This window comes from Eptesicus fuscus, chromosome 9 (genome assembly GCF_027574615.1).
Source record: "Eptesicus fuscus isolate TK198812 chromosome 9, DD_ASM_mEF_20220401, whole genome shotgun sequence".
NCBI classification, from domain to species: domain Eukaryota; kingdom Metazoa; phylum Chordata; class Mammalia; order Chiroptera; family Vespertilionidae; genus Eptesicus; species Eptesicus fuscus.
The window spans coordinates 90,272,243-90,298,469 of NC_072481.1; the positions used below are offsets into that span (position 1 = coordinate 90,272,243).

A 26,227-nucleotide genomic window follows, 5' to 3' on the forward strand; every position below is an offset into this window, starting at 1 on the left:
GCACTAAATATTGAATTCATAATTCAGGATTGTTTAAAGAACATTTAAAGAATGAACAAAAGTTAGAGTACTGAATATTCAATTCAATGCACTGCAACAGTGAGCTTTACTTTAGGGAGGTGGCAGACATACACACAAGGGCCCAGAATGAACCCAGAAGGGGGAATTGGAGGGGGGAGGGCAGAGGTCTCTTTCACAGAATAAGACAACACTAGTATGATAAAGCACCAGCTTGCTCATCTACTTATTTCAAGCCTTGATCCAGGTTGAGTAAAGAGAGCCACAAAAAGCAAGCATTTAAACTCCAAACATGTGAAATAAAAAACCAAGTGTTAAAACCACCCTATAACTTGAGTTTCCTACTTATTAGACTTAAACAATAGTTTTCAAGTACTCGGGAAAGCATAGCAGAGATGAGGCCTCGGGTAATGAGTCAGACTATTGCTGGCACCTACAGTGCGCCACCGCAGCTGTCTGGCTGGATTTACAGGACAGTGAGATTATGCAGAGGAAGGTGCCACAGAAGCCAAGAGAGCCTAAAGCATAAGCTAAGAGGGACTGAGGGAGATGAGAGAAGAGACATTTCTGCCTCCTGCCAGCCCTGCACAATACAGTTCCCAAATGGCTCCCCGAGTTTCCTGGGCAGAGAAGGCACGAGCTCACGGTTGCCGCAGACCTTTCCTCCACGTTTCCTCTCCTCCCCTCTGGGGAAGTCTTGTATTATAATCATGTTAAGTACTTTTCTTAAGACACGCTAACAGTGACAAAATGCGTCTCCTATTCTCCTCACATATATAAGCATGACCACTCTACACAAATAGTTACAAACTGCCAACACTTTAACAACATCTGTATCACTTATACTTAATACCAAATCTGCTCTATGATACCTGAAGGCAAGCAAGTTGCCATGATGAAAATGGAATATACAAAGGGATATGTGCTAGGCTAAATAAAGGCCTCCAAAAGGCACCCATGTCCTAATCCCTGGAACCTATGAATACGTAACCTTACATTCAAAAAGAAGTTCACAAATGTAAATAAGAAAGGATCTTGAGATGTGGAGATTGTCTTGAATAATCTTGGTGGGCTCCATCCAAGGGTCCTTATAAGAGGGAGACAGAAATTCAGAGAGAAGGGGATGTGACACAGAGGGAAAGCGAAGAGAACAGGCAATACAGAGCCGTGAGTGAGAAACGAGGACAGCCCTAGAAGCTGGCAAAGGCAAGGGGTGGATTCTCCCCTAGCGCCTCCCAAAAGACCCAGTCCTGCTGACACCTTAATTTTAGCCACTCAGATAGGTTTTGAATTTCTGAACTCCACAACTGTAAAATAATAGACATGTTGTTCTAATCTGCTAGGTTTGTGGTAATTTGTTACATTAGTAATAGGAAACTAACCAAGAATATAATTAATAGATATTAATTATAAGTGAATAATTAGGAAATAGTTCTCTGTGATCTACAAATTACAAAGTATTTTACAGACATATACGGTTTCAGCAATCAAATACTAACTGCCCCATCAGAAGTTCTTAAGTTTATTACACAAAGGCAACAATGTAAATTCCATAATAGTGCAGTTATGCATACACTGATTTTAACTCTGAAGGCAGAAAAGATTTTTTTAAATGATACTTAATACAAGAGACCCATAGTCTATTCCTGGATATCTCTGTGTCCCCTAATAGAAGACAGTTGTGAATACAATAAAAACCACACTTAAGCCACTAACTTGTGGTAGCTACTGTTACTCATCTGTGCTTGCCCACCACACTGCACAGCACACTGCTCTGTACAGTGTTGGCTGGTGTCCCATCAATGTTTGATGATTAAATAAATGATTTAATAAATGAAAAATTAAATGCCAGAAACTTAGCTCCTTAGCCAGGTTTTACTTTTAATTATTTAGATGGGTCTTTATTCCAAATTTATATAGAAGGTCCTGTTTCTAGATTAAAAATAAATAGATTACTTTAAAAAAATAGGATTTTTTTAAAGGCCAAACAAATAAACAAAAGAAAATAGAAACAGACACATAGATATGGAGAAGAATCTGTTGGTTGCCAAAGAAGAGGGTGTGGGAGGGATCAGAATTTTTAAAAGGCCATTAAAAATAAAACCAAAGAATCAAATCAATGATTAACTTTTGGTTAGGATGCAAAAGTTTGCAAAAAAATTTCAGGAACAAGGATAAAACAATAACTTTAAAAATATTATCTGCCATAAAAGATATTGAAGAGATCTGGATACAAGCTTAAATGAATGAAACTCCAGAGAAATGAGCCCTCCAAGGGTGAACAGATATTAGTGGCTGCTGTCACCATGTGGGCCTGAGTAGTCAGAAGAGCTAGCCTGCTCTTGGTAAAGAAACTTCACTGGAGAGGAGAAATTAGCCAAATTTTTATCAACCATTCCTTGGCTGGTGTGGCAGATTGGAAAATGGGGAGATAGTTAGCCCACACTGCCAGCCAATTTACCTTCATAATATTTTTGCTCAGCAAGCACTGACTGGTGTGGAAGAAGCTAGCAACTGGGTGGAAAGCAGAGAGAGATCTTATCATTTCACATGCATAGATCCCAAACTTCTGAAGGGCCAGATCTCACCATCCAGAGAAAATCAGATGGGAAATCCAGTTCCTGATTAGAGATAAGAAATCTGGCCTAATCCCTTTAGTCGCCGGGCAGGAGAAAGTGTAAGGCTTCTGTATTCTTTTAAACACAATTTCAAAAGTAAGACCAGTGAAAAAGCAGAAAACATGTGACACGTAAGAAGAAAAAATAAAAGAATACAAGGAGAATAATAGATAACTAAATGGTTGGAATTAATAGACAAGGACTTTAAAGTAAATATTTGGAAGATGCTAAAGAATTTAAGGAAAAATGTACAAAAGGGGTGCAAAGATGGAGAATTTCATCAGAGTAATCAAAATTCTTAAAGGAAAGCAAGTAGAAACTGTAGACTAATAAGTAAAATATCTGAAATTATTAATTCCTTGGTGGGGCCTAATGGTTAACTGGACACAATAGAAAAAATTAGTAAACACAAAGAGAAGACTTACAACTATCCAAAATAAAGCACAGAGTGAAAAAAAAATCAATAAAAACAAACCCTGAGCATAAGTTCTATGGCATAATTCCAAATGGTCTGACACACATGAAGTTAGTCTGAAAAGGAAAAGAAAGAAGGAGTATAATTGTTAGAAGAGAGAGTAGAGGAGAATTTTCAAGGAGGTTGAAAGACAATCCAACACAGTGAAACCTAAGGAGGATAACAGACAGAAAATCACACATAAGTCAAACTGCTGAAAACCAAACTAAAAGGATACTGGCAGTAAAATGACATCTCTAAAGAGCTGAAAGGAAAAAAAAAAATAACATAAAAAGTGACAACCTATATCCAAGGAAAATATTCCTAAAAAATAAAGGTGAGCCTGGCGGGTGTGGCTCAGTGGTTGAGCATCAACTCATGCACCAAGAGGTCACTGGTGTGATTCCTGGTCAGGGCACATGCCCAGATTGCAGGCTCTATCCCCAGCATGGGGTGTGCAGGAGGCAGCTGGTCGATGATTCTCTCTCATCTTTTATGTTTCTATCTCTCTCTCCCTCTCCCTTCCCCTCTGAAATCAATAAAAACATATAAAATAATAATAAATTAATAGAATAAAATAAATAAATGTGAAACAAAGGTGTTTCCAGACAAACTAAAGCTGAAAAAATTCATGTTGCACTGCAAGAAATATTAAAAGAAGTTCTTCAGACTTAAGGGAAATAATCACAAAGAAAAATCAAAATCAGCAGAGGAATAATCAGTGTGGGGTAAATATCAAGAGAAATATAAACAACATAGTTTTAAACATCGTTAAAAAGATAACTGACTATATGAAGAAAATAGAGCAATATATTGTGAGATTATAACATATGAAGAAATAAAATATGACAATAATACAAAAAAACAGGAGGTGTAAAAAGGAATTACACTATTGTAAAGTTGTTAACTGTTTCATGACTTTGTATAATAGTTACTCATGGTAAAGTGAGATGAATTAATTATGCATATTGTAATCTAGAATAACCACTTAAAAATAATACAAAATGGTGAAACTAATAGCAATAAGGGTAGTAAAATGGGATATAAAAATAAACAAACAAAAATCCCCCACAAAAAACATATTTCCAAATACAGAAATAAAGAATAGAAGAGGGAAATAGGGGGAAAAAATAAAAGGATAACAGAATTAAGTCCAAGAATATCCCATGTAATTATATTAAATGTAAGATGTATTCAACACTCAAATTAAATCTGAATTTTAAAAAAGACCCAACTCTATGGTGCTTATAAAAGATACTCTTTTAATATAAAGACATAGAGTGACAGTAAAATGATGAAGAAGGTGTGCATTACAAACACTAATCATAAGAAACAAATGTGTCTATATAGGATCAGAAAAACTAAACTTTAAAAGCATCACCAGATATAAAGATCTATAATAAAATAATCAAGAAAGCTCAAAACTGGTTCTCTGCTTAGACTAAAAAGCTTGATAAGTCTTTTTCCACATACAATTTCTGAAGGTTTATGAACTCCTGTGGGGTGTTTATGGACTCCTTTATAAACCTATTTTCAAATTCACATTATATTTAAATTTAATAATTCAATTTTCAAATGCATGACCCCCTCCATTCTTTCAAACATTCTTTTTTTTTTTAATTTACTTGATTCTTGCAAGTCATTTTACCTGAAATGTCACCTTCTGGTTGATATCAGACACATGGAACTGCTTCAGGAAGCGCTCATCCTCACTCCAGAAGAGGCGGATGTCAGGGATGTCATAGAGGATCATGGCCAGTCTTTCTAATCCTAGGCCAAAGGCCCAGCCAATTTTATCTTGAGCACCAGCTATGATTAGGAAACAAAACAGAACAATTGATTTAAAAATCATAAAGCGTTCACAGGCACATACTACTTCCTGGTAACTAACCAGTAACACTGTTGAGTGCCTACTAGTGGCAAGGCACTGGGGTGGGGCTGTGGGACATCCAAGGCAATGCCCAACCTTAGACTGCTCCTGCTGCTCACATTCCTCACTGCTCTCATTGAGGCAGTTTGGACTCATACTGTCTCTAAAACTGATTCATTTCTGACTAGATTCTAAGCTCTTTTAAGCCCTGCTCCCTGTCTCTGGCACATGATTTTTCTGTAATCCTTGTTTGCCCTGATTCAAACATAACCATGCTCAGGTTACAAAGTCCCTAAGTAGCTTACTAGACAGACAAATGTGTTCAAAACATGCCATCGTGGACCATTAACATTCAGAAAATGTGTGTCAGACCTTCAAGAACTGATAACAGTAAAATACAACTCTTACTCACAGAGGAGCTACCTTAGCAATACTCCGAGAGCAAGCAAGCCAAGGGGAAACACACATCTAGTACTACTCACTCCAAAGGTGAAGTGTGCTGTTCAGATATGGCAAGGCCATGAACACTAAGGCAGAGTAAGACAGGAGACTTGAGACAGATATTGCTGTAGCAAGAAGGTCACAGAGCAATTTGTACTGCTGGAGAGGCTATGACAAGGGCCCACGAAAGGAACATAATTTCAACTGCACAGTAAAGGATGAGCAGGATCCTAGGTAGGTGGAGATGGCCTCAAGATCCCTGCTCTGTGTAAACCTCTCCCTGGAGTGTGGGTGAGACCGTGAATGAAATGGGATTTCACTCCTATGTTGAGGTTACTTTATATGAGAGTCCACCTTAGCCAACTAGGGAGATTCTCCTGCTGACTAGGAGCTGCCCTGAAGTGAGAGGGCCATGTGGCAGGACCTGAGGGAGGCCCCAATAACTGAGCAAGGAAATGTCATAGAAGTCATAGAGAAGGGTGAGCCTCATTGAATGACCTGTTTAGAAGATAAATGAATAAAAGCATTAAATGAGTTCACAAAAGAAAGATACAGAAAGAGAGACTGGCTCAGTAGTAGGAGGGAAGGTGTGTGAAAGAAGAGCAAGTAGCTGGCTAATTTGTAGAGTGCCCCTGTGTGCCTGAGTAGGAATGAACATTGAAGTGAGGAGGAGGGGAGGGGATTTTTTAAAATTTTATTTTATTGTTTAAAGTATTACAAATAGTAGTACATATGTCTCATATGTCTCCTTTTTTCCCCCCATTGACCTCCTCCCGGCTTCCCTTATCTACCCCTCCGCCCCCCTGCCGCTGTATTTAACCACAGGAACAACGGGGTCACAGGAATGTGTGCACAACTCCTGGCCAACTTCTGCTGCCTAGGAGAGCAGTTGAAGAGCGAGGCAAAACAAGTCAGAGTAATTTATATTGATGCATGAAAACCTTAAAAAAAAAAGCTGGCAACTACATAAAGACATGAAAATTAACATAACCGTGATATACTGGTTTTTTATCTACTAAAATAATATTTTCTTTAAATGACATTGGCCAGTCCTGGATCCCACACGTCATTCATTGTGTGGTTCTAGTACCCTTGACATTTGGAAAATAACATGGTAATACATATAAAGATCTTTGAAAGTGCTCATACTCTCTATTCTTATGATTTTACTCAGGAATTTATCCTAAGGAAATAATTCAACGAAGGAAAAAGACAAATGAAGGAAGATGCTCAGAGCGGTGTTACTTGTAAGGGCAAATATATAAAAACAACCTAGATGCCCCAAATTAGGGAATGCCTTAAAAATCATAGTACTTTTAAAGTAGTCATTTAAAAAATCAGTTCTATGAATGTTTATTAAATTTATTAAATAAGAAATTTTTTAAAATTATGAGAAAATTAATATGTACTTTGATACTAATATTTAATATAGGTACAAATGAGAATGGCAATGTAAAAAAATAAAAAACAAAATGTGATGTTGAAGGGTTATAATAATTTTAAAACAACTTTAAAGCATTTCTTTTTATAACTGTTAGTCTTTCAAATAAAAAGAATAATAAAGATAGGTGGCAATGTTAACATTGCTTTGTAAATTTGGCTTTTTCCTCAATTATAAAAGGTTTTAGATCTTACACAATTTTTAGGTAAAACCAATCATTTAGAACCCAATATCTGTAACTTAATGAGTAGTATATTTAGGATATTTTATTTTATTTTATATTTAGCCATTTTTTAGTATCTTAGCTTTTTTGCTCCTTCCATTAATTACTCAAACTTGCTTTTCCATCCCTGAAAGTTTTCCTAAAACAAGAACAAGAATAACAAAGAGCCTTTGCTGTTCTTTTAGGAAGTAGGTAAGAAAAAGAGCAACAATCTTATTTTCAAAACTAGAGGCCCGGTACACAAAATTTGTGCACAGAGGAGGGGAGGGTGTCCCTCAGCCCAGCCTGCAGCCTCTCCAATCTGGGACCCCTCTAGGGATGTCTGACTGCCCGTTTAGGCCAGATCCCGGTAGGATTGGGCCTAAACGGGCAGTCGGACATCCCTCTCACAATCCAGGACTGCTGGCTCCCAACTGCTCACCTGCCTGCCTTCCTGATTGCCCCTAACCGCTTCTGCCTGCCAGTCTGATCACCCCCTAACCACTCCCCTGACAGCCTGATTGATGCCTAACTGCTCTCCTGCCAGCCTGTTTGCCCCTAACTGCCCTCCCCTGCAGGCCTGGTCACCCCTAACTGCCCTTCCCTGCAGGCCCGGTTGCCCCCATCTTCCCTCCTCTGCTGGCCTGGTTACCTCTAACTGTCCTCCCCTGCAGGCTTGATCATCCCCAACTGCCCTTCCTTGCAGGCCTGGTCCCTCCCAACTGCCCTCCCCTGCTGGCCTGATCACCCACAACTGCCCTCCCCTGCTGGCCTGATCACCCACAACTGTCCTCCCTTGCAGGCCTGGTCCCTCCCAACTGCCCTCCCCTGCTGGCCATCTTGTGACGGCTATCTTGTGTCCACTTGGGGGCAGGCATCTTTGATCACATGGGGGCAGCCATCTTGTGTTGGAGTGATGGTCAATTTGCATATTACTCATTTATTAGATAGGATGGGCAAAGAGGGGAAGGTGTGAGGTAGAAGAGAGTATAGGGGGGACAAATGGTGATGGAAGGAAACTTGACTTTGGGCAGTGAACAGATAATACAATATGCAGATGGTGTATTATACAATTGTATACCTGAAACCTATATAATTTTATTAACCAATGTCACCCCAATAAATTCAATAAAAAAGAAATAAAATGTGCAAATAATATTAAGACAGTCACAGAAAATGAAAGTAAAATCCTTAGGCAAATCAAAAGCTTAAGAAAACTGCAACATAAAAATGCACCAAGTTATCATATTTTACTTAGCAGACTGGCAAAAATAAAAACATCTGAGAGCAAAGCCAAGTGAAAACAAGCACTCTCATACACCGCTGGCGGGTTCATTTGTGGTTTCTAATCCATTCACCTCAGGAGTATAACATAGCAGCAGCTACCAAAATTAAAGGTACATGTACCAGCTTGTTACTTTAACTATTAATGTACCCTATTTATGAAAAATTATGAATGTATAAGGCTATTTATTGGATTATTGTTTATAATAGCAAAAGACTATAAGCAACTCACATGTCCACCAACAGGAAATAAAATAAATTATGCTATATCTATTCAGTGGAATCCTATATAATAAAGAGGTAATATGCAAAATGACCATCACTCCAACACACAAGATGGCCACCCCCCATGTGGACTCAAGATGGCCAGCAGGGGAGGGCAGCTGGGGGGACCAGGCCTGCAGGGGAGGGCAGTTAGGGGTGACCAGGCCTGCAGGGGAGGGCAGTTAGGGGCAAACAGGCTGGCAGGAGAGCAGTTAGGCATCAATCAGGCTGTCAGGGGAGTGGTTAGGGGGTGATCAGACTGGCAGGCAGAAGCGGTTAGGGGCAATCAGGAAGGCAGGCAGGCGAGCAGTTGGGAGCCAGCAGTCCTGGATTGTGAAAGGGATGTCCGACTGCCCGTTTAGGCCCAATCCTACCCGGATAGGGCCTAAACAGGCAGTCAGACATCCCATGAGGGGTCCCTGATTGGAGAGGGTGCAGGCTGGGCTGAGGGACACACACACCCCCGTGCATGAATTTCGTGCACTGTGCCTCTAGTTATTATTATAATAGGCAGTGACAGGTTTCAAAAACTAAAAGCAGCAGCCTTGCTGGGTGGCTCAGTTGGCTGGAGCGTCCATCATCCCTATACCAAAAGGTTGTGGGTTCAATCCCTGCACAGGAGGCAACCAGGAGAAAAATCGATATTTTTCTCTCACATGGATATTTCTTTCTCTCTCTCTCTCTCTTCCTCTTTCTCTAAAATCAATGGAAACATATCCTCGGGTAAAGATTAAAAGACAACACAAAACAAAGAAAAAACTAAAAGCAGAAGCTATCTGTTTTTGTTGTTTGTTTTAAATTTGGAGTTGGGTGTGAGAGAACTGGGCAATGGAGGACAATAGGGAGACTTTACACTATATGCCTTTTTAAATGAAGAGTGACAAGAAGTACTTCAGATAATGGAAATGTTGATGGCTAGATAAAATACGATAAGTTTTGTTTATTTTTAAGAGGTTATAAGAAGTACAAATTATTCCTCTTTTGTCAAACTGGTACCAAACTTTCAGAAAAATCGTATGATCACTAAAAATTGATCTGTCTGTCTTCCTTACAGCCTGAATTAGTTTCTTTCTTTCTGAAAGTGCTAATACATTTCTAAGCCTGGAAAATCAGCATTATCACCTGTGGGAGTTGAAAAAAAAAACAACAACCCTCAAATTCCTTAATACCCTTCCTCTTGAATCTCAGTGGGGGAAAGTGTGACTTCTGAGATTATGAGAAAAAAACCACACAACTAAGATAAATGGAAACAGTATTCAGCTATAAGTTACAGATAGATTGGGAAGCACGGGTCTTTAGTGAAGAACTTTAAAAATTCCAACACATCACAGGCTGGTAATTTTGTCACATATAAATATGCACATGGCACTGCTCCACAACATAATTCTTCTCACATGCAGATGAGCCATTTGCAAACATAGACCATATTCTTGGGACACAAAACAAATCTCAAAATATTTTACAGGATTAAAATTTACAAGAACTATCCTATGTCCAAAGTGAAAATAAATCAGAAATCAACAGTATAAAAATATCTGAAAAGTCCCCTAAATAAAGTGAAATTAAACAACATACTTTTAAATAACCCATAAATCAAAGACAAAAACACAAGAAAATTATAAAATACATTGAAATGAATAAAAAACACATAATATGTGTGTAATGTATCTAAAGTTGTGATTCAAAAGAAACCTATAGTATTAGATGCTTATATTTTTTAAAAAAGATCTCAAAGATACTATATTATGAAACTAGAAAAATATAAGAACTAAGAAAAACAAAGGGGGAAAATAGCATTAAGAAAACAGAAAAACAATAGAGAAAATGGATAAAAACAACAACAGGTTTTTTGAAAAGATCAATTTAATGGATAAACTTCTAGACAGACTAGTAAGAAAAACAACAAAAACAAACAAAGAAACAGAAAAGACAAATTACCAAAGTCAGGAATAATGACAGAGATTCTAGAGACATTAGAAGGATAATAAGGGAATATTACGAATAAACCTTATGCCAACTATATCAATAACTATCAACAACCTATATGAAATGGACAAATTTGAAACAAACTATCAAAGCTTATTACAAAGAAATAGATATCCTATATCAATCAAATATATTTAATATGTAGTTAAAAAACCTTCTTACAAAGAAAACTCGAATCCCAGATGGCTTTACTGGTGAATTCTATTACAATGTCAAAAAATAAATAGTACTAATTCTACAAAACTCTTCTAGAAAAAAAATTTTTTATGAGGCTAGCATTACCCTTATATCAAAACCAGATAAAGATATTACAAGAACTCTTCAAACCAATATATGTCATGAACATACAAGCCAAAAAAAACCCCACAAAACAAACTTTAACAAAATATCAACATATTGAATCCAGTAATACATGACAGGACACTACATCATAACTGGATTTATCCCAGGAATGCAAGGTCAGGTCACATTTGAAAACCCAACCAATAATTGATTACATAAGCAGGTTAAAAAAGAAAACACATGATTATCTCAATAGATACAGAAAAAGCAAGTGACAAAATTCAACATCCATTCATGATAAAAACTCAGCAAATGAGCAACATAGGGAACTTCTCCAATCTAATAAAAGACACAATAAAAAACCAACAGCTAATATTATACTCAATGCTGAAAGACTTGCTTTGCCCTCAGGGTCAGGTTGAAGACAAGGATGTCTACTCTCACTATTTATTTCTATTCCTATTTCTATTTCGATTAACCTGAATTCCAAGCCTTTGAAAAAAAGACAAAGCAAAAACAAAAACAGATTAACAGATTGGAAAGGAAAAGGTAAAACTATATGTGTAGATAGTATGGCTGTCTGTATAAAAATTCCTAAGGAATACATTTCAAAGATAACTAATATGTGAGTTTAGGAAGATCACACTATACAAAATCCACTGTATGCATGGGGGCCGCAGTCCCTCTGGCTGCCAGGGGAGACAGGCCCAGACCTCTTCAGAAGATAGGAAACCCACTCAACCTGAGAGGATACAATGCTCAGCCAGTGAGGGGGGCCATTCCATCAAGTACATGAAATCCTAACCACCTTGTGCAAAGTTTAACAACTTGCCTTTCACTAGGAACCAGGAGCAGCTGGACTCCAGCTTCCTACCATTGTTTACAACCTTTGATTCTCACAATCATTCTTATCAGAAAACCTGCTTGTGACAATCACTTACTATGGAGGGTTGCAATAAAGGGTATGGCATCTATTTGCTGAGCTCTATCAAATTCTACCTTTGAATGCTTTGGCTTGGTCTTATCTAGAGTTGCTTTTTCTGAACTACACCCCTGCATTGTGCCGGGGGCTCCTTGTCAAGGGTGCTTACCATGGTTGACACAGGCTTCCGTATGAGGCTTATGAAATAAACTGAAATCAGATCTAAGAATATGCCTAAGAAACTGGGAACACAAAAGGCTTATTTCCCTTGAACAACTGGATTGCTTTTCATTTTAAGGGTATCCTGGTTACATAATTGATCATAACACACTCTTTACTTCGAGCCCTTGGAAGCTTACAGCCAACCATGCAGGTCACCTCTACAACTATACAAGTGTTCAGGGTACATTTCTCTGTGTGACTCTTGTCCCAGTTTTATTTCATCCTTATTTCCTCTTTGTCCTGATTATCTCAACAATTTATTTTATCCTCTGGTACATACTTTTATATGGCACTTCAAATTCTTTATGGAAGAAAGTGATCCATAAATAACTAGACACTTAAAGATAGTGTCAGCCGGGCAGGTCTAATTTTCAGGTCTTTGGCACTCCTCAGCTGTAATTTGTTGCTAGGTGCTCACAAGCTGTCAGGGTTTTAGGCAGTATTTTCCCCCCATTCCAATACTACAGAGTTCCAGTAAACTCAAGTCTACAGAGGAGAAAACTGACTCTAGAGAAACATCTCAATTAAACAGAATATTAGGGATGGGTAGCAATGAGATATTCTTACTAATGTAGTTTTGTACCTCTGGGGATTAAGCCCACAACCCAGGCAATTTGCCCTGACCAGGAAGTGAACTGTGACCTCCTGGTTCATATATCAACACCCAACCACTGAGCCACACTGGCTGGGCCATAGGGCTTATATTCAGCAATGGTGTTGAACAAAAGCTTCCACTTCCCTTGACCATTACTTAAGATGACAGCCACATAAGAATAAAAGCCCCACAGCATCCCACTGCAACAGGGCACACCCAGAACTCAGGCCGAGAAAGGCCAGCACAGCTCCATAAATTCTGATTTCTTCTCTTTCCACCATTGACTTAGTCCTTGATCCCTTGCTTTCCCGCTACAATTCTTGAACTGTTTCCTCAGAGACTTGCCACTGGATAATTGACTTTTCAAGCTGTGCCCGAAGATCAATCTCCTGCCTGAAGAATTTCTCTTGTATATATCCCTGGCTCCACACACTTCTGTCAATAAGTCCTTCACACAATCTAAAGGCATCTCTTCTAAAGGAACCTTTCGATGATATGGAATAGACGGTGAACCAGATTCTACAAATCATGAAAACAGTGTCCTTAATGCAGACTGAGGTAGACTGCATTCTAATCAGCTCAAACAACCACCACAAACCCTTTACACCCATCTTAAAAAATCTCATTCTGGACCATACCCTCCTTTCCCTTGGGTTCCAGAATTCAGTTTTCTACAGTTTAATAAGGAGACAACAGTCTCTGGTGCATACATTAATCAATAGTACACGAAGCAATTCCCAAATGGTATCGTCCACTGAGACTCTTCCTTATAGATGTTTCCAATTTCCCTTCGGGATCTATGCCCTAGGAATTGGCATCCTTCTGCTTCTTTTAAATTTATTTATTTTTTATTTCAGAGGCACGGAGAGGTAGAGAGAGACAGAAACATCACTGATGAGAAAGAATTATCAATAGGCTGCCTCCTGCAGGCCCCACACTGGGGATTGAGCCTGCAACCCAGGCACATGCCATGACTGGGAATCAAACTGTGACTTCCTGGTTCAAAGGTCAGTGCTCAATCACTGAGCCACACCAGCTGGATGCATCCTTCTGCTTCTTGAACTTTAATCTGGGTGTCATGGACAGTGCTGGTTGCCTTCTAAGCAGTCACTGGATAGCAATGTACCTATTCCAAGTGGAGGGTGCCCCTGTTTCCTAATGACTAGTCTACAGGAAGGCATGGCCAATGAGATGCCAGAGGAAATCTGCTAGGGTGCTCAAGGGTGAGTTTCTTCTCCCCTCCTTTAGCATCACATCTGGAGACACATGGCACCAGGGGTTCCAAAAAACAATCCTTTTGTCAGTTATTTCTTGCTGCATACACCTCTCCAAAACTCAGTGGTTTAAGACAAATGTTCATTTAACTCAATAAAATTGGCACTCTGACCTTAACTGGATTTAATCATGCATGTATGGTCAGCTGGCATTCACAGGGCTGGTGCTGGCTGCCTGTTGGCTGGACACTTTGGTTCTCTCTCGTCAACAAGCTAGCTCAGGCTCATGCTCATGGTGGTGGTAAGAATCTAATTGCACTAAGAGGGCAAGTTTCAATGTGCAAAGCTTTCAAGCTTCTGCATGCAACAAATTTACCACTATCCTTATTGGCCAAAGTGAACAAATCACATGGTAAAGTTAAATTTAACAAGTAGAGAAAAAATTAATGGTAATGTTAGAATTGGTGGCTATTTTTATACCTACCACTACCATGGAAAACTGATATTATTGCCCAGAGCTACTTTTCAAAAAATTTTCTCTCCTAATTATACCTTGATTATCAGATAAATTCCTTCTCCACTGTCTCTTCAGTTATTAAAAAGTCTGTCAAAAGCAACTATAGTAGCTTGTCTTGCAAAGTCTGCTTGACTACTTTATTCTGATAATCATTTAATTTACTCAACAGATATTCATTGTTTGTGAAAAAACATTCACTATATGCTTCCAGATAAACAATATTACATAAAGGAAGGAGTTGGAAGAAAAAATTATCAGCTCAGCATGTGTTGAAGAACATTAACTCATTTAATCCTCACATCAACTCTGTTAGGTCACTATTATTAGTTCCACTTGATAGATGACAAAACCAAAGTTGAGAGAGTTAACTAATTTGTCCATGATTGTATAGCTACCCAGAAAAGCTCTGGCCACAAGCTATAGAAAATTTCATTAAGAGTTGCCCTTGCCTCGCTGGCGTGGCTCAGTGGTTGAGCGTTGATCTATGAGGTCACAGTTCTATTCCCAATCAGGGTACATGCCGGGTTGCAGGCTTGATCCCCAGTGTTAGGCATGCAGGAAGCAGATGATCAATGATTCTCTCTCATCATTGATGTGTTTCTCTCTCTCTCTCCCTCCCCTCCTCTCTCTTTCTCTCTTCCACACCCTTCATCTTTGAAACCAATAAAAATATATGTTTTTTAAAAGAATTGCCTGAGTAATAGATGTTTCATTTCCATACAAGGTTCTCAAGCTGGCCATTTCCATGTTCAGTACAATAGCTCATGGATGGCATCAAGGAGACCTGTTTTTTCCTCTCTTTTTGCTCCACCATCCTTAGTTTAGTTTTCATCCTTATTATAGTGACTTCATAACTGCAAATGGCCTATCCACCCACTGTCATCACATTACAGGCAAGAGGAAGGAAGGAATGGTTCTAGTGGTTCTCATGCCTGTGCTTTCATAGGGAAACAAAAACTATCCCAAAGGCCCCTAAACTTCCCCTTACATTTCACTGCCCAGAACTGTGTCTCTTGGCTGCTCCTACATCCAAGGGAAAATGGGGCTGGGAATGGCATTGGGTTAGTATAACAACTAATAAATGACAGATCTAGAATATGAGCCACATGTAGCTCTAGAGTTCATGTTCTCAAGGAATGTTCACCTTAAGATAGGCTGAACAAGGATGATTTGGAAGAATCAGGTGAGTATGGTCTACGTGACATGTGGGGTTTAAAAAGGTAAAGATCTTCCAACAAGGGATAAAAGTAAAAGCAAACATATGGCGGTAGAAACATGAAATGAAGTTAACCAAATTGGAATAGTACAGGGTAATTCAGACCTTTTGAAAATATAAAGGGAAGCCCTGCTCGGATTGGTTGGAGTGTCCTCCCATTCATCAAAAAGTTCGATTCCAGGTCAGGGTACATACCCAGGTTGTGGGTTTGATCCCCAGTCAAGGCTCGTAAGTCAAGGAAAGCAACCAATTGATATCTCTCTCTCTCTCTCTCTCTCTCTCTCTCTCTCTCTCTCTCTCTCTCCCTCTTTCCCTCCCTTTTCCTTCCTCTCTCTCTAAAAATCAATTTTAAAAAACCTCCGGTGAGAATTAAAAAAGAAGAAGAAAATATAAAGGGAATACTCATGCCTTGTTTAGCATTTACTAAGAGTTGAAAGCTAAATATATTGACTTGCATATAATCGACCAAGAAGTCATATACCACCTCTTATATTACCCTTTGACTAGCCCCCGGAATATAGTTTTTATATCTTTTATTCCTTTACCTCCCATTTCAATCTAATACACCAGAACTCAAGAAAATTAAGCATGTTATTCAGTACATTGAAAATAAGTTCTCATTTAGCCAAAGTTAGCCTTGCCAACAGTTTACTAGCTTTGACCATGCTTTCATTTTTGAGATAGAAATTGCTTTTTTTGATTATTTGTTGCATTTTTTAAAATTGCTTAAATTGCATACAAAGCTTCAGGTAATAATGCATTCCCCAAATTTGCCGATGAGACTTTTTAAAAAATGAAAGCTCTTTTTAAGTGCACAAAAGATGGTCATAACTCAAGAATCACTTTCAACTAAATGTAGATTCTTCATACATCCATTTTAATAAGATGAGTTATGTCCATAGTAGGTATTTAAGAAAACTGTCAAATGCTATAGGGTTGTTAGTGTTGGGATACATTTTTATTTGCTTTAAATGTATCATTAAGTTTCCTTATTAACAAGAACTATCAAAACAGGACCACAAGCAAAACACTAACTAGAATTGAGCAGTCTTTTAGGAAAAAAGGACCAGAAATGGAGAGAAGGTCAGTAAGTTCTCTGAGCCAAAAAGATAGGAGTACTGCCTTTAGGTGACAGGGTCAACACAGCTCTTTGACAGATACCACTGGCCCTATGCTGATTCCATTTGCCATGAAACACAGACTTACAGGGCAGGCTCCAACTTGAGAAAGTCACTTGGGCCAGCCCCTCGCTACAGAAGGGAAGGCACCCTGGCTACAGTACTTGAATAAGCAGCTTGAAGGAATGCTTTCTTCCTTTCTGCATGTGGAGAACCCCAAAACCCACTGATGCACCTTTCAAACATCTTAACCCACAGCAAAAACTCCTGAGGTATTAAGTTAGATGTACTTATTTCGTTCTTTCCGTGACAAAACCAAGGAATAATACTTGCCACCTTGTAGCCTGAAAAAGTGTGCTTTCATACCTCAATTAGAAAAATCGCTTTCCAAAATAAACGTTAATAGTGCTCTACTAGAATTTCTTGTCACAGTGTAATCATTTTTTAACCATGAAAGGAACTTAATTTAGAGTAAGTAATGCCACTGTCACTTAAATATATGAATGATAAAAGAAATGTCAGCTGTTCTAATTCCATAATTCCCAAGTAATGACAATTAATGAAATACTCTTTACTAGTGGGAGTTGTTTTAAGCAGTAGATAAAGGAGACAGTGAGCCTTTTAAGATTTACTTTCATAACCAAATTGCATTTCTCTTCATCATTATCCAAAATATAATTAAAAGATGACATCTAAAGCAAACAAAAAATCGAACTGCATCCCACCCCAAAGGAAAAACAGCAGAGAAGCAGCAATGCTTTACCACCACTGCGAGCGAGTGGACAGACTCCAGATAACTTCCTGTCTCCAACTTCCAGCTTCTGTGCTGCATCTGTCAATCTGGACCATCACTCCCACTTGTCAATACTCAAAAAGCTGGATAATATGATCACTGAGTATTATTGGATTGATAATAATTGGCTTGTTTCACTGCCATGGAAACATTCTTTGACCTTCCCAAAAAAGAAGACTAATCAATAGGAATACCTTATAAAGACTTCTGTTTACTTACTCGGTTTGCTCCAATAGTCTAAAATTTATTGTTACATACGGTGGCCTTTACTATTTTAGCAACTACCTACACTGAGAGAAAAGCTATCCTTTGTTAGCCCAAACGCACAATTCAGTGGCCTACATGACCTCTTGGCTGAAGCCAAGTTAATTATCAATACATGAGAAAAAATTTCTAAGCAAAAGTTAAATAGCTTGATCCAATCTATTCCCAAATATCTTAAGGACAAACTAACCAAAACTTTCTTGGCAATCTCTTTGAACCACGTCTTCTTCCTTATTTTAAACCTAACCCCCTGGTTCTCTGTCCCCCTCACTGGTAGGCCTACAATTTTCTTTACAGGACTTAACCTTCTAACAGAGTGTTTGCTAATAGAGGCCCCCATAAAGCCAAAATAACCAGGGGTTAATTGGAGGCTTGGTGTCAGTGTCTACTCTAGAATTCTTCATGGCCTGAGCCTCTCAGTTGTGTGCAACTATGTATAACAAAACCTGAAAAAGAATGGATTGCAGTCCTAAAAGGCACAGTTCATTCACTCTGTAAAGAAAAGTATACACAGTTGGTGACATTATAAAATGTCACCTAGTATTTGCCCACTGTAGGAAAACCAAGGATATAAAAGTAATTCAATTGAAACAATAATAAGCTTCTAATAACATAAAAAATACATTGGATGGATTTTTTTTCTTCTGTCAAGATATGATATATCCAGAAATTTCCAGTGGTAAAAAAAAAAAATTAAAAAAAATGAGATACAGTCAAAACAGTCACTAGAAGGCCAATCCTTCTTTAACCCAAGAAGTCAAAAGCAAGTCTGTCAGATGTCCTTCAACAAGTGAATGGTTAAACGAACTGTGGGACATCCACATGGTGGGAATGCTATCCCAGGCAATACTGATAGATGCAGCAATCTGGAAGAATCTACAGTGTATTAAGCCCAGTGAAAAACATAAATTCCAAAAGGTTATATACTAAATTATTTTATTTCTATAACAATTTGAAATAATAAAATTTTAGACTTAGAAAATAGACTAATGACTGCTGGGGGTTAGGGACAGCAGAGGGGTGGATACAGCTTTAAAACAACAGCATGAAGGATCGTTGTGGCGCTGAACTACAAAATAGTTCAGTGGTGAATACATGATAACATTGTATAGACATGATAAAATTGTATAGAACTAAATACAGACACAGAAAAATGAATTAAAGTAAAACTGGGGAATCTGCAAAAGATCAATGGATTGTGTCCATGTCAATAACCTGGTGTGACACTGGGCTAGAGTCTGGCAAAATGTCACCATTGGGGGACCCAGGATAAAGTATACACAAGATTTCTTTGTTCTTACAACTGTATATGAATCTACAATTACGCACAAAATTTTCAATTAAAAATAAAAAAGCAACTGCAGCTCTACACATTTGTGACGGGCAAATCCTGACCTCCTCATGGTAAACCCTCCTTACAAGGCTGCCTATAGTTCTGACAAGTCAATGGACAGAGATTCTCCCCAGAACCCTGCAGACTCACCTGGCAGGGGCATGTCAGTGCACCACTCGGTAACTTCCCCTCTCATTCTTCATCCAGGCTTCCCTTTCCCATTCAACCTAGCTGGGTTACATCCAATTTTTACTTCTATACCAAGACACATTAATCGGTACTTTTAAATTTGATAAATAGTATTATTGAATCCCTGAATGAAGATAGTTCATGCCTTTTGTCCCAATGTAAATCTGAATGTGCTCCTGGCCCACCTCCTTTCTTTTTCTGAACGTGTCTAGGCTCTCAGAACTTGAGAGAAGAGGGGACAGGCAGGGAACAAACCCACTTTCTGGGTCACGGCAGTTTCTATGTACAGAGAGCTCTTTTGTGGGGGTTCCGCTGGCTGGGGAGAATGTGGAAGTGGCAGAGATAAATCTCCCAGTAAGTAGAGGCTGGGTATTCCTTTCCTTCAAATTCCCTAGGAGACTGTCTTCCCCAAAGATGAGGAAACCCTCGCCCTTGTGTATTCCACAAAGGCCTGTTAATTGGCGCTGCTCAGAGGCTCCGCCCACGCCCACCGGGCCGCCTCCGACGCTGTGGTGGTGTGCTGAGATCTCAGGCCAGCGGCAGATGGCTGCTGCTGGCTGACTGGCTTGTTTCCGTCCTCAGAGGAAAACAAGCTGCAACCTTTCCCTATGCAGTTAGCTTACTCACACACTATTAAGCTAAAGAATAGCCAGGGTAAGAGCACTGACTCTGGGTCAGACTACCTTAGCTGTGACCGTGGGCGCGTTATTTAACCTCTCTCTGACTCAAGTTCCCTATCTGTAAAGTAAGGACAATTAACAGTACCTACCTCATGGAGCCACTGTGAGGCTTAAGTAAGTTATTACAGGCAACAGGCTCAGAAGAGGGCCTGGAACCAAGGAAAGACTCCATGAAAGCTTGTTATGATCATGATACAGTGCAGGGAGACATAGGAGCAATGAACATGCTCCAATTTGAACTTGTGATTTGCCACTGAACCCTCACCGTGAACAAATAGTTCATACCATATACTAACAAACCCTCTCAAGTTTGCATAGGTATCATTGTTGTTTCAAAAGAAGTGAATGTGAAATAGAATGTTAAATAGAATACTTCCCATTGTCAGTAATAAAAGCTACGAAAGATAGATGCTGGATATGCTGTGAGAAAGTGAGATGAATTTGCTCACCAACCCCTCCATACTACGTATATAGTAATAGCTAAGAATCACTGTGTTCCTAGAGATATAAACTCTCTGGGTTGCTGCCTTTCCCTCCCTCCTAGAGAAGACAAGGTGTGAGTTCCCACCAAGGAAGTTTGGGGGGAGTTAGGAAACCATCTAGACAACTTGGCATGTGTCTCCTTGGATTGGGGGGGGGGGGGGCGACTAGAGAATACCCCTCACCCAAACTTGAAAACTCTAAAGGCTCAAGACTAGATGGAAAAGGCTGTAGCAATGGAGCAGAAAAACAGGATAACAGAAGGAGAACTGTGAGTTTTCTGCAGCCTGGATGGGCACTAACCAGAAAGCAGCTGGCTGTGAGTACCTTGAGAAGCACCCACCCACAGGTATTCCACAGTGGATGAGTGGACCTCAACAGAAAGAACCTATAAATATATCACTGAATACAGAAACCCTGGGGTGAGACCCAACCATCATATATGACACCACCCATTTCTGGGGCCTTCAGTCAAACATCATTAGTGGGAAAACTAAGAAAACCACAAGCCCTAGCCAGTTTGGTTCAGTGGATAGAACGTAGGCTTGAAGACTGAAGGGTCCTGGGTTTGATTCTGGTCAAGGATACATGCCTGGGTTGTGGGCTCGATCCCCAGTGGGGGACATACAGGAGGCAGCCGATCAATGAGTCTCTCTCATCATTGCTGTTTCTATCTCTCTCTCCCTCTCCCTTCCTCTCTGAAATCAGTAGAAATATTAGAAGAAAGAAAAAGAAAGAAAGAAAGAAAGAAAGAAAGGAAGGAAGGAAGGAAGGAAGGAAGGAAGGAAGGAAGGAAGGAAGGAAGGAAGGAAGGAAGAATCCCCATGAGAAAAAGTTAGCATCTGCATATTGGTCACCCAGAAGTCATCAATGCCAGATTCCATCTCTACCAGTGAAAGAAATCCTTTGCTCACCCTTGCCCCACTTCCCTCCTCCCTACCTAAACCTCATTACCCCTTGCTCCCTGCTCCACTATTGCACTTCAAGCTTCCAAGACTACCCTTTTCTGAACAGAGAGAAGGGAGCTTTGCCATTAGACTGGACTGTGCTTGAAAATGACCTGGAAAGCTATGGGGCTGCTTGGAATTTCACTCTGGATGAGGAGGAATGATTAAACTGAACTTGGTGAAGGCAGTGATGTGGAAAATAAAACTGTTTTAGTAGTTTACCTCTACTGAGTCCAGCTCATCAAATGCAATGTTATGCATATGTTTTACTTTAATCTTCCTTCTCCCTCCCCTCATCCCAAATGGCCTCTTCTTTTGTGCTTCCCACAATCCCACACCCACTCTTGCCTCTGCATAACAAATAAATACTTGAAATATTTAAGTATTTTATTCCTCACCCAAGTTAAAGTAGCATATAATGCTAAACTAAGTAGAAATGATGGGGAATAGCAAAAGGCAATCGAAGAATAGATTAAATGTGATCAATTTCTCCATTCTTATTCCCTTTCCCCCCAATGTTGAATATTGCATAAAATTCATCCGTTTAGTCAGGAAAATGGCTCACTCTTCCCAAGCATCTCCAACGCATTTTTAAACCATGGTTATGGAATAAAGGAGATAAAACAGATGGAGGGGAACTTAAAAGGACATTGGAATAGAGTTGGATAAAAATAAGATATCAGTTGGCGAATCTAAAAACACAATTCCACGGGTCTAAGCACATGAAACTTCTATAACATGATGTGTTAATCAGACAGACCAAATTGGTAGAGTTTATCTTGGAACAATAATACAGACTGTCACTTTCATCAACAAACTTTGCCAGTCCATATCTAGGCCAGTAAGAATAATCTATGTGGGAGAAAATGCTATGTGAAAACCAAAACCTGCTTCATTCTCATCTTCCTGGTAAGGAAGGCAAGTATGTGTCCCTACCCTCAGTGCAGAAAGACTGGGGGTCATGTGACTGTACTCTTGTTAATGGAATCTAACCAGACAGACTGAGCCCCTCCCAGACTTGACTCTTAGAGACCCTCCAGTTCTCCTTCTTCGCCTGATGTAGAAACCTTGGCAGCCACAAGTCCCAGATGTTTATTTTTAAAATGAAGAGAGAGAAGCAAACAAAATGGAAAGCCAAAAATAATTATAAAGGGAAAGAGGGAAAGAAAGAATTTCTAAGAATTCCTAAGAGTATGTAAAAAAAAAAAAAAAAAGCTTCTAAGAACCAGAGCTCACCTTTGATGTGATTTTATCAGGAAAGAAGTCAAGACTACCACTCTTGTTGTTAAATAAAACCTATCAAAAGAAAGCCTACCCTGATTTCCTTAGGGGTAGTAGCCAAATCCATCATTCAGTAAGCAACCAAAATCAAACAGGACGTTCAAAATATTGTGATTCACTAACATACATGTATGTTGATATTTTCTCATTTTCAATTTTAATAAATTTATCATATATTTTAAATCAATATTTAACTCCCTTTTGGGGCTGTATTTCTCTGAGAACTTATCCCCCATGTGCCATCTATTCTTAGGGACTTCAAGGATAATTTGAAAAATATGGCTTCATCATTTTTCACTCATCAAACTGGCAAACATTTCAGTCTAACAATTTAATATTTTTGCACTGCGGTTCACTGAGGGTAGCAGAAAGTGAAAACACTGCAAATGGGGGAACTATGGTATTTTTGTTCCATGCCCACGCCTTGCCCAACAAACAGTTTCCAAAATTATGACCCCTTTTCTTCAGCCAGTCATGTTAAAAGCTCTCCTTGACGTGCTTCTAGCTTATTTTACTTCTTGTCTCTGGATAAACTTCTTCAAAGCTTCTACACTCATTGTTTCCATGTTCTCAACTCTTACTCTTATTTACTCATCAATACATAACTATACTATCTGCCTTCTACCACACCATTCCATTAATATTACTTTCACAAGCACTGACAAGAGCCCCTATCTGCCAAAATCAAAGCTGTCTCCTACAGCCAATTAATTGTCTTAGGCTGCTATAACAAAATACCATAAATTAGGTGGTTTATAAACAACACAACTTATTTCTCACAGTTCTGGAAGCTGGGGAGTCCAAGGTCAGGTCCCTGGCAAATTCAGTGTCTGGCGAGGGCTTGCTGCCTGCTTCAAAGACACCCCCCCCCCCTTTTTTTTTAAATATATCCACACATAACAGAGGGGCAGGAAATTCTCTGGGGTCTCTCCTATTACAGCACTAGTGCCATTCATGAAGCAAAGCCTAATCACTTCCCAAAAGCCACTCCTCCTAATACCATCACACAGGGTGTTAGGATTTCAACATGTGAATTTGGAGGCTATAAACATCCAGTCCATAACACAGATTTGATAGTAAATTTGCTGCTTCTGACACTGAGGATAACATCCTTCTTTTAGAACTGCTACACATTCATCCCCTGCAATAGGGGCTTTCTGAGGTTTTGCTCAGACAAGCCATAGCTCATACACCCAATGAGAATGTGCTAGCAAACTTCTTGCTTATTCAAGGGTACAGCCTGGTCACCATTTATTCATAATTTTTGGAAAAATTTTGCTAGTATGCTTTTCATTTGACATAGAATTCTGTGTGTTATGCACTGGACCATGTGTTATTATATCAACATTTTATAAGTAAAACTTTAGCTTAAAGTAATCATTCTTACTTTGTGCAAAAATGGTTCCTTAATAAGTTGCAAGTATTATATCAGTTCACATTAATTCAAAAATCTACACATCCAACAAAATTACAAGTGCTGATATTACAACTGCTACAAATTCTTAAATTTTAATAGGAATTCGTTTTGTTAATAATATTAACAAAGTAGAAATTAATTTTAATAGGAATTATTAGTTATATAATTATTTTAAAAATATAAAATTATGAAAATATATATTTCTTGCATGATGCCAAAACAGATATTATTATTAACAGAAGTATACTTTTCATATTAACTATAATAAAAAATTAGTTATATTTTATAGAATAAATTATGGCCATATAGCCGATTTGTAATTACGTCATTTAATATAATGTTGATGAGAAAAAAAATCGATTTCCAACCAGGGCAATCTGTGGAGTTTGCACATTCTCCCCACCACTGCAGGCTCCAGCCACCTGCAACCCTGAACTGGAATAAGCAGGTAGGAAAATAATCTTACTTGTTTTTATTCACCTTTCATAAATGTATGTATAGCTCACATTTATTTCAATGTTTAATATTAAAAGTGTTTGGGGTTTTTATTTAGAAGTTTGTTGATGTTTTGTGAACAGAAATATGGTGTAGGAACTTAACACTTGTTTGTATCAATTAACCTATGGCAAAATTGGTTTCATTATACATATTTTTGCTTATTTTAACAGAAATGATTAGTTATATAATGATTAAAAATTATCAAATAATTATTGAAAAATATTTCCTGTATAATGCCAACACTGGTATTACTAGTAATAGAAATGTACTTCTAATATTAATTACAATAAAAATAACTGATCTTTTATGGAATCAATTAGAGGTCCAATGCACGAAATTCATGCAAGAGTAGGCCTTCCTTCCCCCGGCTGCCAGGACGTCTGGTCTAATTAGCATATTACACTTTTATTATTATAGATTATAGCCATACTGCACGTCTTCGAATAATGCCATTTTGTACAATTTTGATGAGAAAAAAATAATTGATTCCCAGTCGTAGTTTCCCAGAACCTAACAATCATGTTAAGTGAGGACATACTGTATACTTTTATATATTATGAAATCAACTATAAATATATCTATTCATATATTTTCCTCTGGTCCATCTTTAAATGTTGATGCTACTCAGGCAATCATTTCTGCCTCCTATGCTTCCCTTCTGTATTCTCTGTAGGTAATTACATAGAGTCCCATTGTTTATCCACCACCAGATCACTCCCAAATCTATTTCTCTAGTCCTGATCTCTTTTAAGAGCTTCAGATTCATATACATAAACATCTTCTGAATGTGCCACAACAAAGCCACGTTAACATTCCTAAAACTGAACTCACTGTTATCTTCCTGAATGCATAGCCTACTTTTCCAAAACTCAAAATCTCAGTTTGTGACACAACTACTCACCAGTCACTCAAGACAGAATCCTAAGAGTCACCCTTGACTCCTTGCTCCAATACTCCAACTCCGAATCTCCACAGTTACTGCCACTGATCTTGTGCAACCCTCATATTTGATACTGCAACTGCCTTCAGGCCAGTATCCCAGCCTCCATTCCAGAGCCAGGCATACCATTATCCACTCAGCCCAGAGCTAACTAAAATGCAAGCATGACCTGTGACTCTGCTGTTTAAAGTTCTCCAGTTTAAACAGTTAAAGACATAGCTGCTTCAGAATAGCACCCGGCCAGCGTGGCTCAGTGGTTGAGCATCGACCAGTGAACCAGAAGGTCACGGTTCAATTCCAGGTCAGGGCACATGCCCAGGATGCAGGCGCGAACCCCATTAGGGGGCCTGCAGGAGGAAGCCGAGAGATGATTCTTTCTCATCATTGATGTTTCTATTTCTCTCCCTCTCCCTTCCTCTCTGAAATCAATCCTATATAATAAAAGGGTAATATGCAAATTGACCCTAATGGCAGAATGACCGAGAACGACCGGTCGTTATGATGCGCACTGACCACCAGGGGGAAGACGCTCAACACAGGAGCTGCCCCCTGGTAGTCAGTGCATTTCCACAGGGGAAGCTCCACTCAGCCACAAGCCTGGCTGATGGTTGCGAGCCGTTAGTTGGACATCCCCTGAGGGCTCCCGGGCTGCCAGAGGGATGTCTGACTGCCAGCTTAGGCCCGATTCCCCAGGGAGCAGGCCTAAGCTGGCAGGTGGACATCCCCCAAGGAGTCCCAGAC

At 39.0% G+C, this 26,227-nt stretch overlaps 1 protein-coding gene across 5 annotated transcripts in view; it reads right to left on the reverse strand.

Moving 5' to 3' along the window:
* The window catches only part of FARS2 (phenylalanyl-tRNA synthetase 2, mitochondrial), a 571,059-nt gene that overhangs the window by 248,657 nt on the left and 296,175 nt on the right, over positions 1-26,227 (reverse strand). For all 5 annotated transcript variants that reach the window (XM_054721518.1, XM_054721515.1, XM_054721514.1 and 2 more), the window contains one exon: positions 4,739-4,899. In XM_054721518.1, coding sequence (XP_054577493.1) covers positions 4,739-4,899 — 161 coding nt within the window. The remainder of the gene's footprint in view (positions 1-4,738; positions 4,900-26,227) is intronic.